At 39.9% G+C, this 17,492-nt stretch overlaps 1 protein-coding gene across 1 annotated transcript; it reads left to right on the top strand.

Annotated features, from left to right (window-relative positions):
• Positions 1-3,235: 3,235 nt before the first annotated feature.
• On the top strand, positions 3,236-14,093 carry kcnk2a (potassium channel, subfamily K, member 2a). Its single transcript, XM_034116350.1, has 9 exons — positions 3,236-3,251; positions 7,542-7,648; positions 7,800-7,912; positions 9,035-9,125; positions 9,630-9,747; positions 10,072-10,232; positions 11,967-12,153; positions 12,285-12,424; positions 13,785-14,093. The coding sequence occupies exons 1-9, from the start codon at positions 3,236-3,238 to the stop codon at positions 14,091-14,093; spliced, it is 1,242 nt and encodes a 413-aa protein (XP_033972241.1).
• The last annotated feature ends 3,399 nt before the right edge of the window (positions 14,094-17,492 follow it).

Here is a 17,492-nt window from a genome sequence, read left to right as displayed (position 1 = left end):
ATAAGTCAGTGGTCACTTACAGTTAGCCGTGAAGCTTCCCGTTCATTTTCAAAAATGTTTGAATTTTGTGCCACATTTAACTGCACCCACCATACAGCAGCTCCAAAAAGCAGCAACAACATGTAACATAATGTACGTTCACCTTTAACATCTCCAGCTGTAAACTACGAATGGTATTTTCCGATGGCTGTTCCCGTTTCCCAGCAGCATGTCATGCAACTGCATGGCTGTGTATGTTTTTAGCATAGCCCAACTGCATTCATATGCATACTCGCACAAGTCTGTACATTGGACACATACCCCCTGCACACACACACACACACACACACACACACACACACACACACACACACACACACACACACACACACACACACACACACACACACACACACACACACACACACACACACACACACACACACACACACACACACACACACACACACACACACACACACACACACACACACACACACGGTTCCTATACAGAAGCCCTTATGTAACAAGGATTAGGTTCCACTGTCTCCTGGCCCCAACAGTCAAAACTATGCAAACTATTTTTAACCCTTGACCTCAATATAATATCAACAGACGCTTACCGTAGTAATGGCAATATTAACGGCCTCAAATAACAACAGCAACAGCCATTGTCCCTTCATCGACACATCTGAGGCCGCAACTCAAAGCTTTGGAACTATTTTAAGACCCTCAGTGAGTCTGACTATAAGTATTAGAGCTGAAGCTTTTTGCTTAGTCATAGTAAACAATCAATATGAGCCCACAGAACAATAACAAGTGTTGAAAAGTAGTGATGTTAGCTTGAGTGCCACAGTCATGCTACATAGTTTACGTTATAATGTGGGAAGTGAGAGTAATAATGCTTGTAAATTGAAAACAAAGATCGATGTTGGATGGATGCATGTAGAGAACATGACATTGAAATACAAATGTCTTCACTGGGCTCAACGTCTTTCAAGTTTTCACAACTTGTAAGTTGAAAACAGGCAGCTAAACCATGGGAACATTTTTGTATTTTTAAGTCAATGGTTTTCATTTACAAGAAGAAACTTTATTTTTGCAAGATTGGATCAACCTCATTGCAGCACAGACACTGCAGGTAAACACACACACATTAGTGAGGAGTTGCTACGAACATGACTTCATCATTTAAATCGTTTTTTTTTCTGAATACGCCCGATGTCAGGACTCTTATGATAATGTGGTGAGACTGGGCTAAAATCAAGAGTATTTCCTTCTTGCTAATTATGAATCCAAAGTATAATTGGATTATAAGGTAATCTACTGCAGGCATGATACGTTTTAATTTGGGAAATTCTCAGTTTTTCTCTGAACATTATCCCCCTCCACTAGCTAGATAATTGTCATTGTTATTTTTTTACCTACAATGACCATAATAGGACATTGTAGTACAACAGCTAATACAACCTTCGTGACAAGGAGAACATGTAGTAAAGAAAACATGTTAGGTTCTGTTGACTCCAGTTGGGACAAAGTGTGTCCTTTTAGCAAAAAGTTTTGCTTGACCTGCAACTTACACACACAAACACACACACACACACACACACACGCTTCCGTACGAGTTTGTTTGAAATAGTTGCTGTCACATTCCACAAGCCAAGTCCTCGGGGTTCAGGTCATTACAACTGGAAAACCAGGGGAAGCACTAAGTCTATTAGTGGCACACTGACACACACACACACACACACACACACACACACACACACACACACACACACACACACACACACACACACACACACACACACACCCACCCACACACACACACACACACACACAAAGAGAGAGCAGCTTCTACTAGACTGACGGAGAGAGGATGTTTCTCTAGCACCCTGGCAACACATACTGTATACTGTACTTCTTCACACACACACACACACACACACACACACACACACACACACACACACACACACACACACACACACACACACACACACACGAGAGGGCAGTTCCGCTCCACGGTCACTTAATTGCAGGCTTATGTCCAGCATTTCTCCACAGGAATCTGAGGGGGCACCACACTGTCAGGACCAATGACCTGTTAGAGAAACCCTGCTGATCAAATACAACTTCATACACATCCATTCCACAGGTACACATACTGTAGGTGCACTGCCCTACTGCACACAGATGGAAGAAAGTGATCGTGAAGCATCAACAGAAACTAATTTTCAAGGTTGTGTTGCTGTGGTAATGTCAGGAAAGGGCATTACCACAGCATTTCATAACTCCACCTATTATATTTACATCTGGAAATCTGCAAAACACAGTAGAGGTTCTCATAATTCATTACATCTCACTTGTTAGAGGCTCACCAGTGCTCCCCTTATCGACGATCAGCGCACTAATCCACTGAGCCACAGCCTCCCAAGTCAAAGGTCTGTGTCAGACCCATTGAAATATTTATTAACTTCAAACCAGATTCAATTTATTGACCTGAAGGTATACATACATTTGACCAATTACCTAATTTACGGTAAGAGAGTTTTTATTTTGGGCAGATACTGTGTGTTTCTGCATGAATCAGACAAATTAATATGAATACAGGTGCAACCAATTAAAGATCACCACTGTTGCATGAAAAGAACTGTTTTCTTTGTTCACTTCATAATTACAGATTTACATGATACCACTGTTTTCTTGATGGCCATAATTGTAAAACTAATATAGAGTTTAAATCTATTTTTTTTTCTTAAATCAGTGGAGCACAAATTGTTCAAAGACGTTTTAATTAAAACAAGGTTTCATTCCAATGCAGGATAACTTATTTTACTTAAAGGTATCCTTCAGACAGATTGAATAACACTGATAATAAATGATGGAAAACAAGCTGAAATGAGACTTCTATATTTGGTCACTGCTGTGCAAATTGACTGTGACCAAGTATCAGCGTCAGTAATTGTCATGCACCAGACTGACTGCTATCATTAAGCAATCCATTTCTTAATTTGCTGCTGCAGCCCCAGACACAAAGATATACAGAAACCGAGGCACGTAAAACACAGCTGGAATAATATTTCTGGCGAGTGTTAGACATCAGTCTATTTTTCGCTCAGAGGAAGAGGACCACCCTGTTTGGAGTAGACTTGTAAAAAAACGGATAGATAAAGAAATATATAAATGTGTTCATACTTGATTCATTTGTACTGTTTAGATATTTTTAAACAATTTGATAACTCAAATATTAACAATGTCAGAGAGCTCACGTAAGGGATTAGATTACGAGGGTTATCAGTTTAATGTTTTGACTGAGCAGCTAAAAAGGAGAGAGACGCAAGATGCAGGAAATGGACACATTATGAAACCTTTATAGGTTAATAAAGAATAGCAAACTGATCGGGAAATATTATGTAAAACAGCAGCCCAATGAATGAATAAAGAACAGTTGAGTAGACAGGTGATTTCCAGTCTTGTTCAATCAGTTTTCTGTATTACATTACATCAAAATACATTTTATTTAGCAGACGCTTTTATCCAAGGAGACCTACAATAAATGCAATCAGCCATGAAGACAAAACTCAAAACATATTGGCCAAGGAACGGTTGAAGCAAAGTCTTCAACTAGAGGGCAGTTGAGGAATGACAGGATACAAGCAATATCGTGACATTAATGATGATAATTAAGAGTTTATATGACACCTACTGCACTTTTAATTTATATTATCACAGCACAGTAGACTGCACTGAACAGCAGGTTCTGCACATTGTGAGAGAACAGGGACAAATCTGGTCTGTCTGCCTGCCTACACTGAACAGCAGGTGTGTTGTCAACTTTAGCAGGTGGGGCGAGACCGTGACACTTGATTATGCTCTTTCTCTAACACACACACACACACACACACACACACACACACACACACACACACACACACACACACACACACACACAAAGGGACTTTGTTCATGTAACACACATCCTACCTGCCCACACACACAAACACTACATGTGTTACAAAGCATGCAACTTACACAACAACCCACATGGAGTTCCAACACACACTCTGTCACAACACACACACACACACACACACAGTATCTATCTTTAGCTGTATAAATAGGCGTATAATTAAGGTTTAGATGTTGGAGTCATGAAGTGGAAACACGAACATTTAAACTGCTATTAATTTCCCATCAGACAGAGGCAGGGGGGGGGGTTGATGGAAAGAAAAAGAAATAGAGAAACCAGTGGAGCACGAGAGATGGATGATACCAGATCAGTGTTTATTATAGATACTTAACACATCAAAGCAACTGTTTATATGTGTTAGTTAGCAACTGTCTTCCTCAAATACACATTCTTAATCATTCCACAAATAATTACGCAAAGGGACCACTTTAAATATTGTAGTAACTGTGCTCATAAGAAATTCGGAAACTCAGCATTACGCTCTTTTAACGACCCAAACACATTTAAATTACGACCATGGCAATATTGCTTTATGTCCTTGAGCAAATAGGATGTGTTTGATTGTAGAGGATGAGTGAGATAATAAACCAGCGTTGTGTTCCATCAGAGAGTTTACGGGTTAAACATCCAGAGAACATTTCCATTGCATACATGCCATACTGCAGTTTAAACAGACTGGACCTACTATGGGTTGTTTTGTTTTCCAATGGGAAGCACAGTGAAAAGAACATCTACATCCCCACCAACCACACATGCAGATCATGATAAACATTTTATTTGTTATATAAAGGAATATTAAAATCCTCATAAACAATTAGCCTATATCCATTTATTTAAATCAGACATCTTACAAACCTGGCGTTTTTTTCTACGACAACAGTTTCCAATCTTGGCGTGACCCCTCAATAAACAGATTCATGTGTTTGTGTCTGCCGTTCAGACCTTCAACCATGTCGAATTTGACATGGTTGAAGGTCTGAAAGGCAGACACAAACTTGATTTTCTTGCAAAAAGATTGATTATTAGAGAATCCAGATCCAGAAAATATTCAACAAGTTCTGAAGGTAAATACATTTTGTGGTGGAGTTTTTCCAACAACATATGCAATTTATGACAAGAGACAAGACACTGATTCATTATAAGACTTCACTACGGTTGGGTAGGCTACGTATTACTTGTAAGGCTGACTGAAACTACAACAGAAGTATCTTGGCCTCTGAAAAACTGTGAAAGCTGTTTCACTGCCCTCCTTGGTAGTCCTCTGCTCTTATATTAGCAGAGCTGGGAGAAGTACTGGGCTACTCAGATCTTGCACTTGCGTAAAAGTAGAAGTACCAGAGGAGCCTATATGGCCAAAATCCTCACCCAAACTGTACTTTCCTATACCTCAAGTGAATAACCATAGAACATGTGAAGGGGGGCTTTTGAAAGTCTGTGTGGCCTCCCTCTGAGTTTGGGAACCACCTCCCTGTCCTGCACCTCCAACCCTCCCCTCCTCTCTCCCCTCCTCTCCTCTCTCCCCTCCTCTCTCCCCCCTCTCCGTGATATCCCGCCGCTGCACCGGTGTGTTCAAAAGCCGGAGCGCAGGCGGAGAGGAGCAGATGGTGCAAAACTGAAAGAGAAACACCAGAGGAAACATCTCTGTGCAGGGACATGTGGACGCAATAAATGCACATTGGTAGTGCAGCAGCATCGGTGTCCGATCCGCGGTAAAAGTAGAGGAGAGCAGCGGAAGAAACACGGAGCGCTTGTTCGTCCCCCCGGGTCAGCACCGCAGGGAGGAGACAGGCAGGGGAGGAAAGATTCCCCTAAACACAGTGAGAGCGTCGGATGAGGAGAAGAGGAGAGCGGAGGGCATCGGATAGGCAACAAGGAGTGAGTAGAAAAAAGTTATTCTCAAACTTCAATTTACTCTAACTTCAAACAAGTGTTACACCATCTCTGCTCAATAAAATTGTAGTTGTTCTTATGGTTAGTTTTATTTAATCTAAAATGTCAAATGCTTACTTTTTTATTGTTATTACCCTGGTGTGAGCTTACTTTTCCTCTTCTATCCTGTGAAATCCTATCCTTTTTTTGTGGCTGGATTTCCCTAATAAAGGTTTATCTTATCTTATCTTACACTTCAAACTGGCTGCATTGTTAAAACAACAATTTCAAGCTAATTTTGCAGTGATACACAATTTTAAAAAGTAATTTAACTGTCTTGAAGCTCAGGCAAGATGTTAGGTTAAGTTGTTCCCCCTATCTTATTCCTGCAGTCTGAGTGTGTGTGTGTGTGTGTGTGTGTGTGTGTGTGTGTGTGTGTGTGTGTGTGTGTGTGTGTGTGTGTGTGTGTGTGTGTGTGTGTGTGAGTTTTTCAGCTGCTCGGTTTTCAGAGAGGTTGACTATTTCAACTTGTCAGACATTCAGTTAACATGGTTCTTACATAAACACCGGGAGTTTAAGATATTTTAATAAATGATAATATTATTCTGACATTGTTATATAATATAGAAATATTTATGTGGTGGAAGATAAACAACCTGATTTTTTTATTGAACAATTTTCAATCTCATTCAAATTGAATAAAATGTTTTGATATGATTGCTGAATTTTAAAGAAATGGGCTCACATTAAATCAATGCTTGTTGTAGGCTACTTTATCGTGGTGTCACCTGTGACTTAATTGAACAGCAACAGGAATACAAACGTTCAGTTCGGTTCAGTTTGTTTTATACAAGAAAACAACAGTTATAAGATTTCATGCCTTGATGTTTTGGGTCCAAATGTATAATTACTTTTCATAAAACATGTTTTATCAAAATGTCTCGCCTCTTCTGTCTGAAGGAACAGACTCCTTATCCTGACCCTCTCCTCCTCTCCTCCTCTCTGCTGCACTGCTTCTTCATTCATTCCCCTCAGACAACACACACACACACACACACACACACACACACACACACACACACACACACACACACACACACACACACACACACACACACACACACACACACACACACACACACACACACACACACACACACACACTCTGGGATGCACAGTAGGCAGGACGAGTCCACCAGCGTGTCCAGAGGGGTCACTGACCTCCCCGAATCTGTTAAGCTGCCCCTAAGAAAATCAAATGTAATGCCTTCAAAATCTCCTCACGCCTTCATTATAACAACAGCCTGTACTCTCGTCTCAATTCGTACAACAATGCTAGGCTTTCAACCAGAACCAAAAGTCTCATCACACCTGTTTTACACTGTTTTAGGAATGATTTTTAGATCTTATATATTGCCTTTAAGGCTCTTCTTGCCCTGGTTTTCAGACTATATTTTAAACTCTGTAATCCTGTTAAACCTAATTGTAAATCCCCAGGCATGGAAAAAAATCCAAATAACCACAAAAGGTGCAAAACTACCATAAAAAGACACAAAATGACAAAAAAGTGACAGAAGAGAACCACACAGATACACAAAACACCTCCATTTGAAATATTTCTAAAGACACACGTCATCAATATGGCGCATTTGATTGGAGGGGGGAAAAGATGTTTGAGGACACAAATCTCAATGTCTTTTTATCTAATTTCCCCTGGCAGTGGCAGCTCCAGACTTATTGGACCCTAAATCCGCCACTCACAACACCAAGCCCCGCCTCTCCTTCTCCACAAAGCCAATCACACTGACTCCCCGGGAGGAGAGTGAGGTGAGAGAAAAAACAGAGAAGTCCAGATTTTTAAAAGTAATTTCTTTATCTCTTGATTCACACGGTGCTCATGTAACAGTGGGGAAAAACACATATTTTAAAAGTTTATAAAGTATTTATGTGAGTTGATTGATCAGTTGAAGTGTTGTAGATGGTTGCCACAGTGATGAAATGGAAGACGGTGACGGCCATCTTTCTTTTGGTGGTCCTGTACCTGGTGATGGGAGCAGCAGTCTTCAGATCCCTGGAGCAGCCTCACGAGAGGTAGGCGGGAGAAATACATTTACAGCTGTCTGTCTGCAGCGCTACGAGAACAAACATCCATCTATCCATCTGTTTACCTGTCTCTCCCCTGTGCACATTTGATATTTTATGATGTCTTTAGATTTCATTCATAATTTAGAGATACTAATGTCTGCAGGTAAAAACAGGCTGAGCCACCAAAGAGAGTCACAGAGGTTGAAAGGTCACAGAGGTGTGTCCTACTAAGACAGGGGTGTCAAACTCAAGGCTCCGGGGCCAAATCCGGCCCGTGACTTCATTTGATGTGGGTTAACCCTAACCCTAACCTCACAAGAGCTTGCAAAGAATATAATACGTTTATTATACGGTTATATGCCACTTTACAGAAGCACGTTGCCCATAAACTACATGTCCCACAATACATCTCGTTTTGTGACGTGCGCACTGAAGAGACTTGCAGTTATTTCCCCTGGACTTCTGCTTTCAGACGTAGTTAATTACTAAGTTATTACCCTATCCGATAATAATCCAATTCAGAGGCAATAATGTCATATAATACATTATTTTATATATATGATATATTTATATATGTATATTTATATAGTCTTAAAAGTTACAACCGGCCCTTTGAGTGCAACCATAATGCTAATGTGGCCCGCGATGAAATTGAGTTTGACACCCCTGTACTAAGAAGACCACTATTTTGACGACAAACAACCATGTATATCTAAATTACTTGTGTATACATTATTCAGTAAGTGTGTTATTATGATTTTTAGTTATACATTTCCAAATCTAATTTTAACAACCACAAAGCACACAAAGCCTTGACCCCAGGGTGGGAATCATTGCTGTAGACTTTGTGCCTTAGTGGGTGATTACAGCAAGAAAACAACTCGATGTTATCCTTTTCACTGTAGTGCTTAGAGCCTAAATATGATCTTTCACAAGTCAAGTCATTTTCACACAGTTTAAAAAAGATAAAATCTGAACGATGACATTACGGCACATTTTCTTAAAATGAAATGTGCCGTAAAGTCATCGTTCAGAGTTATTACTGTATTGTTTTTCGAACAAGGGTGGACTCTTATTGTGAAATATGAAGTAATGATCAGAAACATTTCTCCCATACTTTCTCTTTAGTGCCCAGCGTTTGGCCATTCTCACCCAGAAGCTGGAGTTCCTGTCCACACACTCCTGTGTCAACCAGAGCCAGCTGGAGGAGCTGGTTAAGGTTAGACCTGCCTCACATTAAAAACTACATACGTTTGATTGAAATACTGTTCTGTATTTGAACAGTTATAATGCAGCACAGCTGCAGTGGATTCAGCACCATGGACAGCTCCTACAGCTTCTTAGGAGGAGAAGGAAGACATGTGTAGCCACAGATATTTTGTTTCTGTTTGGATACTCTCATCCAGTTACATTTCTGAACGATTAAACCCTTCACATTGACTCACACTTTAATGCATTCTAGGAGACAGCTTGCCCCGCCCAGTTTGCCAAGTTACATACAGTGTATTTTCCATCTTCTATCTGATCCTTCCTGCAGCACTAAAGAAAGACAAAGCTCAAAAGCATCAGCTCAAATGTTTCGTGATAATATTTACTGCACAACATAATATTTGGTTTCTAACCAGGATTTGATAGTTTCCAATTGTAAATCAATACTAATTGTTGATCTGAAACACACATTTAAACACAAACATCTCTCTTCCTCTCTCTTTCTCCTCTTCAGCAAGTAGTGTCTGCCATCCGCTCAGGAGTGAACCCTGCAGGGAGGCTGACCAATCACAGCAGCCTGTGGGACCTAAGCTCCGCCTTCTTCTTTGCTGGGACTGTCATCACAACCATCGGTAGGACACACAGTGTTGATCCCTCTCAAATTCCTCCTATCAGACAGACATTCAATTACTTACAAATGACTCACACTTACTCACAGGAGCACTGCCATGTTGCTTCAGACGTTCAGAGGGTTCACTCTAAAAGAATAAAATAGAGATTAAGAATAATAAATTGTTTAAAAATTCCCAACACATGTAGAGTATATAACAAGATAACCACATACTCCTACTTGCATGTTTATGTGTTAAATGATTTCAATGTTCTGGTTTCAACTGCTGTGGGAAGTATGAAATGGTGATTGATATCCTCTTTTGGTGTCTCTGTCCTCTCTGCAGGTTTCGGGAACACCTCTCCCCACACAGAAGGAGGAAGGATCTTCTGCATCATCTACGCCTTGTTGGGGATTCCTCTGTTCGGCTTCCTCCTGGCTGGCGTAGGAGATCAGCTCGGCACCATCTTCGGCAAGGGCATCGCCCGAGTGGAGAAAATGTTTGTGGTGAGTCCGGGGGGAAATGGAATCACGTACGCTGGGCAGACACACAGATATTGTTTTACATGTTTGAATTCCATCAAGTTTATTGTTTGAAGGGCGCAAGTCTTTAAGCTACCCTGAATAATGAACATCAAGAGATAAATGTGAAACATATTGAGGTGATAGTTATAGGGTCAACCTATGGAATATAAACAAGAATACATTAAAAGAATGTAGTGATATGTGTGCATTTTAACAAACGTACAAAAACATTATCTTTGAAAGCTGCACTAACCAACACTGAAATGACATAAATGGTTTCTCTGATTTATGACGTTTTTACTTGACTATATTTGAGTTTCTTCATTATAGTTTGTTATGATTTACAGTTAGAAATGAGGGGTGTTGTTTTTGTGCTTACTAAGGTTTTGATGAGGTATTAGGCAGAATAAGGGTTTACATGCAAACCCTTTTAGAATTAGAGATTAGTTTGTTTGTTTTGTGTCGTTTCTTAGATTCACCTGTAGTGTCTCTCTGTAAAAACAGTATTTCTAAGAGGAGATGGTTGAGTCTTTGTTCAGCATTGATGTTTTATGTCAAGTCTTCAGCTCCCAATAAGAGAAACAAAGCTCACAAAATGTGTGTTTTTAAAGTTGAATTTGCTGCTGTTTGAAATATGCTTTCGAGCCTTGAATGAAAGGAGCTGAAGTGTGCAATGTAGAACGATTTGCTCCTTCTGCTGCTCTTAGGGCACCCGAGGGACTGAGTAATGAATATTATGATTAAGGCTGAGGACAGAGGACAAAAGTTCATTGTGTAAGTCTGTGTCTGTGTGGGTGTTGTCAAAGCCTTTTTGCTCTGTGCCCAGAGTGTGTGAGACTGCAGCATTATCCTCAGTGAACACTGTGAATGTCTTTTCTTTCTAAAGCACCCAGGGGACCAATTTATGGAATAAGGCTATTATTACTTACAGCGTCTATCTGTTTTACCAAATCACCTCTCTGGTCCATACTGATATATCTCAATAACTGTTGAAGGGCTGGCTAAGAAATGTTGTAAAAACATGTATGCTTCCCAGAAGAGGAATCGTATCACTTTGTCAATCCTTTGACTTTTAATCTTTGTGACTTTTGGTTTTAAATGAAATGTCCAAAGAAATATTGAATGCATTGTTGCTCACTAAATGCTAACATTTGAATGTAAATGGTAAACGCACTGAATTACAACGCTATCAATCAGTCAAAAAAACATATATACAGTGATAAAGCTGTACTATGTTCACCGTCCAAGTTTACATTTGATGAAGCTGGTAAAGTAAAGCTGTAAATTATCATTGGATTACCAGTTTTTGGTCATAAACCAAAGTATTATAGAATAAAGAAATTCTGAACTGATGATGATGATGCTGATAACGTTTTAGTAAAAGACAAAAATGGCGCCAAATTGATTTCAATTCGATTTAGTCTTTATAAATTCAAAATCCTCCTCATGCGCCCTGCTTAGATACATTTGGTTTGAACAACAAGTGCTTCTCACGGATGGACAAATTAAATGAACATATTTTAGCATAAAAATATCTACATTGGATCTAGTTAATCCATTTCAAGATTGCCACTCAAATGAAGAGGCAAATCATTTGATTTAAACAGACAATGACCACAAAAGCTTCATGTGTATTTACAGTGATCACAAACAGCCCATCTGTAGAGTTTGTAAAGGTACCTGACGTGTCCCGTCTCCTCTGCCCCTCTCTCTCAGCACTGGGACATCAGTCAGACAAAGATCCGGGTCATCTCCACGCTGCTGTTCGTGCTGTTCGGCTGCCTGCTGTTTGTGGCGCTGCCAGCGGCCATCTTTAAACACATCGAGGGCTGGTCTGTGCTGGAGTCCCTTTACTTTGTGGTCATCACGCTGACCACCATAGGATTTGGAGACTTTGTGGCAGGTACAAACACAAAGCCAATGACTGAAGAGCAAAATCAGACAGCTATTTCAAACCTGTTTGTCTCTCTGCCTGTATCACCTGGTGAACTCTTCTTGATGTGTCACACTCATTGCCTCTGTCTCCATGTCTAGGTGGTTCAGAAATAGAGTACTTAGATTACTATAAACCAGTTGTTTGGTTCTGGATTCTGGTGGGACTCGCCTACTTTGCTGCCATCCTCAGCATGATAGGAGACTGGCTCCGAGTCATCTCCAAGAAGACCAAAGAAGAGGTATGAGACCGCTGGTTTGATGTTCAGTGATTTCTCCAATGTGTCCCTTTTTCCTTTTTTTGGTTTTGTTATTTCATAATGTATGTCATATTTCATTTTCAGGAAATAAAACTGCATTGTGTGATGCTGACAAAATAATAATAATCATTTTAAAATGCAGGGAAAATTATAAAATGTTGCGCCCAGGCTGTTTACTAGAAAAGGCATTGATATGAAATAAAGTGAACATTTATCAACATTTTTTTATTATGTAATGCAGTGTTATTAGAAATCTGTTTATCTTTCGATGTATTTGTGTCTTTCAGTAAAGTGACACTCAGGTTCTTCATGCTACTGTTACAGTGCCTCAACTTTTGCCCTCTGCTTAACAACATTTCAATGATTAGACTGTTTTCTAATCCAATCCACCGTCTGCCATCTAAACACATAAACGCAGTCGTATGCCATTACCGTGAGAATCTCCAGAGAAGAAAGTTGTCATTCAGAAAACATGTGATGATGTCCTCATCAGAAGAAAAGAAGTCTTATAGCACTACTCGTATCTTCAACAAGAACATGCTGACATGACATGGTGTAGCCCTTAGCTAACCATAATTAGTTGTATTATTCAGGTCTGAAACTGTTAAGTGGTGATGTGCGTGTGCGTGTGCGTGTGTGCGTGTGTGTGTGTGTGTGTGTGTGTGTGTGTGTGTGTGTGTGTGTGTGTGTGTGTGTGTGTGTGTGTGTGTGTGTGTGTGTTCTTATTAGTGGGATATAGTCTGAAGCACAGGCAGTATTTGAAATGTGTTAACAGAACGGCTCTATTCCTCTTTTAATGAGTTCTAAAGACAAAACTGAAGCCTACTCGTTAGCATAAATATCCTGGTTCAACACATTGAACACGTTTTTTTTCTCAACCTACCCTAATTTGGATTTCTAGGGAAGAAGCGCAATTACAGTACGTCATTTATTTTCTAACTAAAGGACAATAACATGCACTTATATGTTACAGCTATTGAGTTTATATAAAACATCTTATTCAGAGGGGAAACAATTAACAAAAAAACTAAACATTCAAACATGGAAAAGACATAATGTGATTTGGTCATTGACTGACAGGTCATGGATAACTGATTGTCCATGGATATAGTCATTTAATTGTATTGTCAAATGGTGATAATGTATGGTAACTTTATCAAAAAGAAACAGGTCCCTGTGGTGAGACATTTAGACCTTTAAAACGCTTTTTAAAGGTTATGTCTCTTTTTAAATTATTTTACATTTTGCCACTGCCATCAAAGAAGGAATCGTTTTTCCAGCAGTTCCTTAAGTGTTTCCTCCCTTAATCTCTATTTATTTCTATGTCTTTCTCTCCTTGCAGGTAGTGGAGATCCGAGCTCACGCTGCAGAGTGGACGGCTAACGTCTCCGCAGAGTTCAAGGAGACACGGCGGCGTGTTAGCGTGGACATCCACGATAAGTTCCAGCGTGCCACTTCAATTAAACGCAAACTGTCCACTGATCTGGGATTCATCCCCGGCCCTGAGCTCACCCTGCCCAGGAGGACCATGTCCGTCAACTTCAGCGACGAGCGGAGAGAGAGCCTGATCACTCCTCTGGCCCGAAACGGAGGCTTGTTCATGAACGGTTTGGACCCCGAGCGAGGAGATATCGTGGACCACTTCAAGTAGGGAAATCGTTCCAAGGTCTTTCTGTTGGTGGCCTGATGAGAATGAAGCAGTGGCGACTCGTCATTCGGGACAGCCCCACCTAGTGTCAGCAGAAAGTAATGAAAATAATAATTCCAAAAATATGCAAAATATATATATGTTAAAATATATTTTAAGATCATATTTAGTCGTCGGATTCGTCTGTACATTGCTGTTTTAGTCTGCGTTCTTCTAACTAGTGTCTACAGTGTGCCTATTGAGCCGTGTTGAGCGATGTGGGGCAAGCCCCTCTCTCTGCTGTCAACATGAATGGGTGCTGTAAAAACTACACTGCGCATGCTCACAGTCTTTTTCTATTCAATGTGTGCGGCAAAAAAATAATCACCAGTGGGGCAAAGTGCTGGCAACCCCACCAAAACGTAATCTCATAATTCAGAGAGCTGATTGGCTGTAAATACGTGTGCCGCGAAAAGTGTAGTTGTGAAGAGGAGACGAGAGAGGTGCAGCTTATAGCCATTCAAATCAGTAAAACGGAAAGAAAATGAATGAAGTTGACCATATACTTCAGCTTTGGTAAGTTCATTTTATGTCATTTTATTGAAAAGACAAGTAGAAAAATGAGAATGTGGTACTATGTGACCCCAGATGAGACATGTTCACCCCGCTGCAGGAATGTAAGCCTTGCTGAAGAACATTTGTGGATACAGCGGGACACTTTTCACCGCCAGGGAAACAAAGAGCAAGATGGAGGACTTACAGAACAGTTGATCTTGTTGGAAACGACATTAAGTGAGTGTCTGTCAATTTAAGATCTTGGAATTAAGCAGAGATGACAATTTAAAAACGACAGTTCTCTAAAGGACAAAATAAATGAAAGCGTCCAACATACTGCATACACTAAATTGTAATGCCCTAAGATGTCGATGGTGCCTGTATGTGTCCAATATTTTACAATTAAGGATATATTTTAACTACAGAGCTTTACAACTAATGAAATATTAGTTTGGGGGAATTTCCCTAGTGCAGAGACTGAGAATCAGACAATCAGACTTTTATCACGAAATAAAAAAAGGCATGTCAGAGATGTCATTGTGATGGTTTGATGTGATGATATCGGGGTTGTAAAAGGTACAGAAGATGATGAAATACAAAGATGACAGACTCTGGTGGACAGAGGCAGATTTTGTGCTAAAGACTGCAGAATGTGAAGATGTTGGGAGGAGGGGATATGCTTTGGTTTGTCGCACAATCAGCCGTACTGAAGAACAACATAGATGGAAAACTGTGTTGCTGATCAAGCTACGAACTCTAGCTCCTATTTGAGCTGTATTTATCTGATTTTCCTCTCCAGCAAACATTATATTTAACAAGAATGAAAAGTCCTGACCCAAATATACAACTTTTAAGGGCCCTATTATGGTCATTTTCAGGTTCATATTTGCATGTTGTGCCTCTATTGTGACATGTTTCCATGCTTTAATGTTCACAAAGGTCTTTATTTGTACCCTCTGTCTGAAACCAGGGCCCAGTCTACTCTGATTGGTTAGCTGGCTGGCTCTGTTGTGATTGGTCAACTGCTTAGAGATGTCCCGCCCCTTAGCCTTTCACGTACAATGTGTTGGAGCGCTAGCCACTAGAAGAGTGAGTGTAACGTAGTGATGTCATTAAGTAACGAAGAAAACGAAAGACTACAATGGAGAATAATTAATGGGGTTGACCACTGCGGCTTCCACATTACTTTTTGAGGTTTCGATCTCATCATAATTTTGATTTGACATTGGATTATTTCCAGTAAAAAATGTCCACCACCTCTTTTTGGTGTTGGTCAAGATGACGAAGGTGGATGAGGTTCAAAGTGGTCTCTCTGATTCTGGATGTCATTTTGAAAGAAATGTAATCACTTAGTGTCTGACATTTGTCAAACCGCTGCTGTGCCTTAAACTCTTCAATATGCCAAATCAAGGCTAGCACAACACATTGTAAGGGGTTGTTCTTATTCATATGTGTAACAATTATAAGTATTGAAACTGAAGAAATAAGGTGTTTCATAAGGCCATTGCTGATGGTGTTTATCTAGTCCAACAAAACCAAATCAGTTGCTGTAACTACAGGCCTGGAGCCATGCGTGCCTATGTGCATCAAACCAATTGTGTTTTCTATAATGGTATAATTTAAATGGCTCTTTTGACACACACACACACACACACACACACACACACACACACACACACACACACACACACACACACACACACACACACACACACACACACACACACACACACACACACACACACACACACACACACACACACACACACACACACACAGATCATTTAACACTTGGAACATTTTCCGATTACATTAGGAATAAAAACCATATTGTAGGTTGACTCGATTTCAAGTTAAAATGGTTTTAAATGAATCTCTTGAATGTAATGACAAAGAAAGTCTGGGGTGCAGCTTTAGTTGTTTGGTGCAAATATAATACTCTGAGAACAGCAGGTAAAAATCTGTCTGTGGTTATTTTACTTCTATTGGACGCTCTAAAGAGTCGTTAAAGAGCCCCCTAGATATCTAAAACGAACCTAAGTAAGGGTGAGGGAGGGGTCAGCAGGAGAGTCCCATACATGTTGTGATTTTCTCTCCAGCAGACTATAGCAGTCTGCAGGTTCAGTACTGACACTAATGGAAACAGTAGTGACGTACGCTTTGTAGAGGCTGTTGGTCTGCGTTCTTCTCCTTAGAAAACACATGACAGTGTAACACAATCATCCTTTTCAGCTGTGCTAAAAAGAAACTAACTTAAAGACATTTTATTTTCTGCTGATGTGCTAGAAATGTGAATGCTTTTTATGATGATGAGAACTGTATTTTTATAAACTGTATGTTTATACTTGTAGAGTACTTTCTTAACTGAGAACACATTGTAATAATAATGTCTGTAGAGCTGATCGAAACGCAATGTAACAGAGATTTTTGTACGATATCAAACTTGAAAATATACCAGATTTCAATAATTGTTCTGTTTGCTGTCTTTTTCAAAGTCTTTGACCTTTACTGCCTTTGGCATCACAGCATTTTACAAACAACACAAACAAGATCCTGCACTCTCTCCTCTCCATTGCAAAACAAAGTTTGAATTCCATTGTTGTTGTAGTAGTGATATTTGACTTGCATGTACAGCAGCATGTACAAGCTGATTAAAACACTGTTCACTTGCATAAATGCTGCAGATATAATGCATATATTTGTATGTTTTACTGTCACTGTCAATCATGTCTTAACAATACACACCCACACAGTCATTGATAAACAACTTTGCATGTTCATAAGGATTTAAAGTTATAAACACACAAATAACCTGTAATGTTAATCCAGTTACTCTCAGACATGCAATGACCAACTCCTACTCACTGT

Source organism: Trematomus bernacchii, unplaced genomic scaffold, assembly GCF_902827165.1.
Source record: "Trematomus bernacchii unplaced genomic scaffold, fTreBer1.1, whole genome shotgun sequence".
Taxonomy (NCBI): Eukaryota; Metazoa; Chordata; class Actinopteri; order Perciformes; family Nototheniidae; genus Trematomus; species Trematomus bernacchii.
The sequence above is the reverse complement of the archived record's forward strand: the minus strand, read 5'-3'. Positions and strand labels throughout refer to the sequence as shown.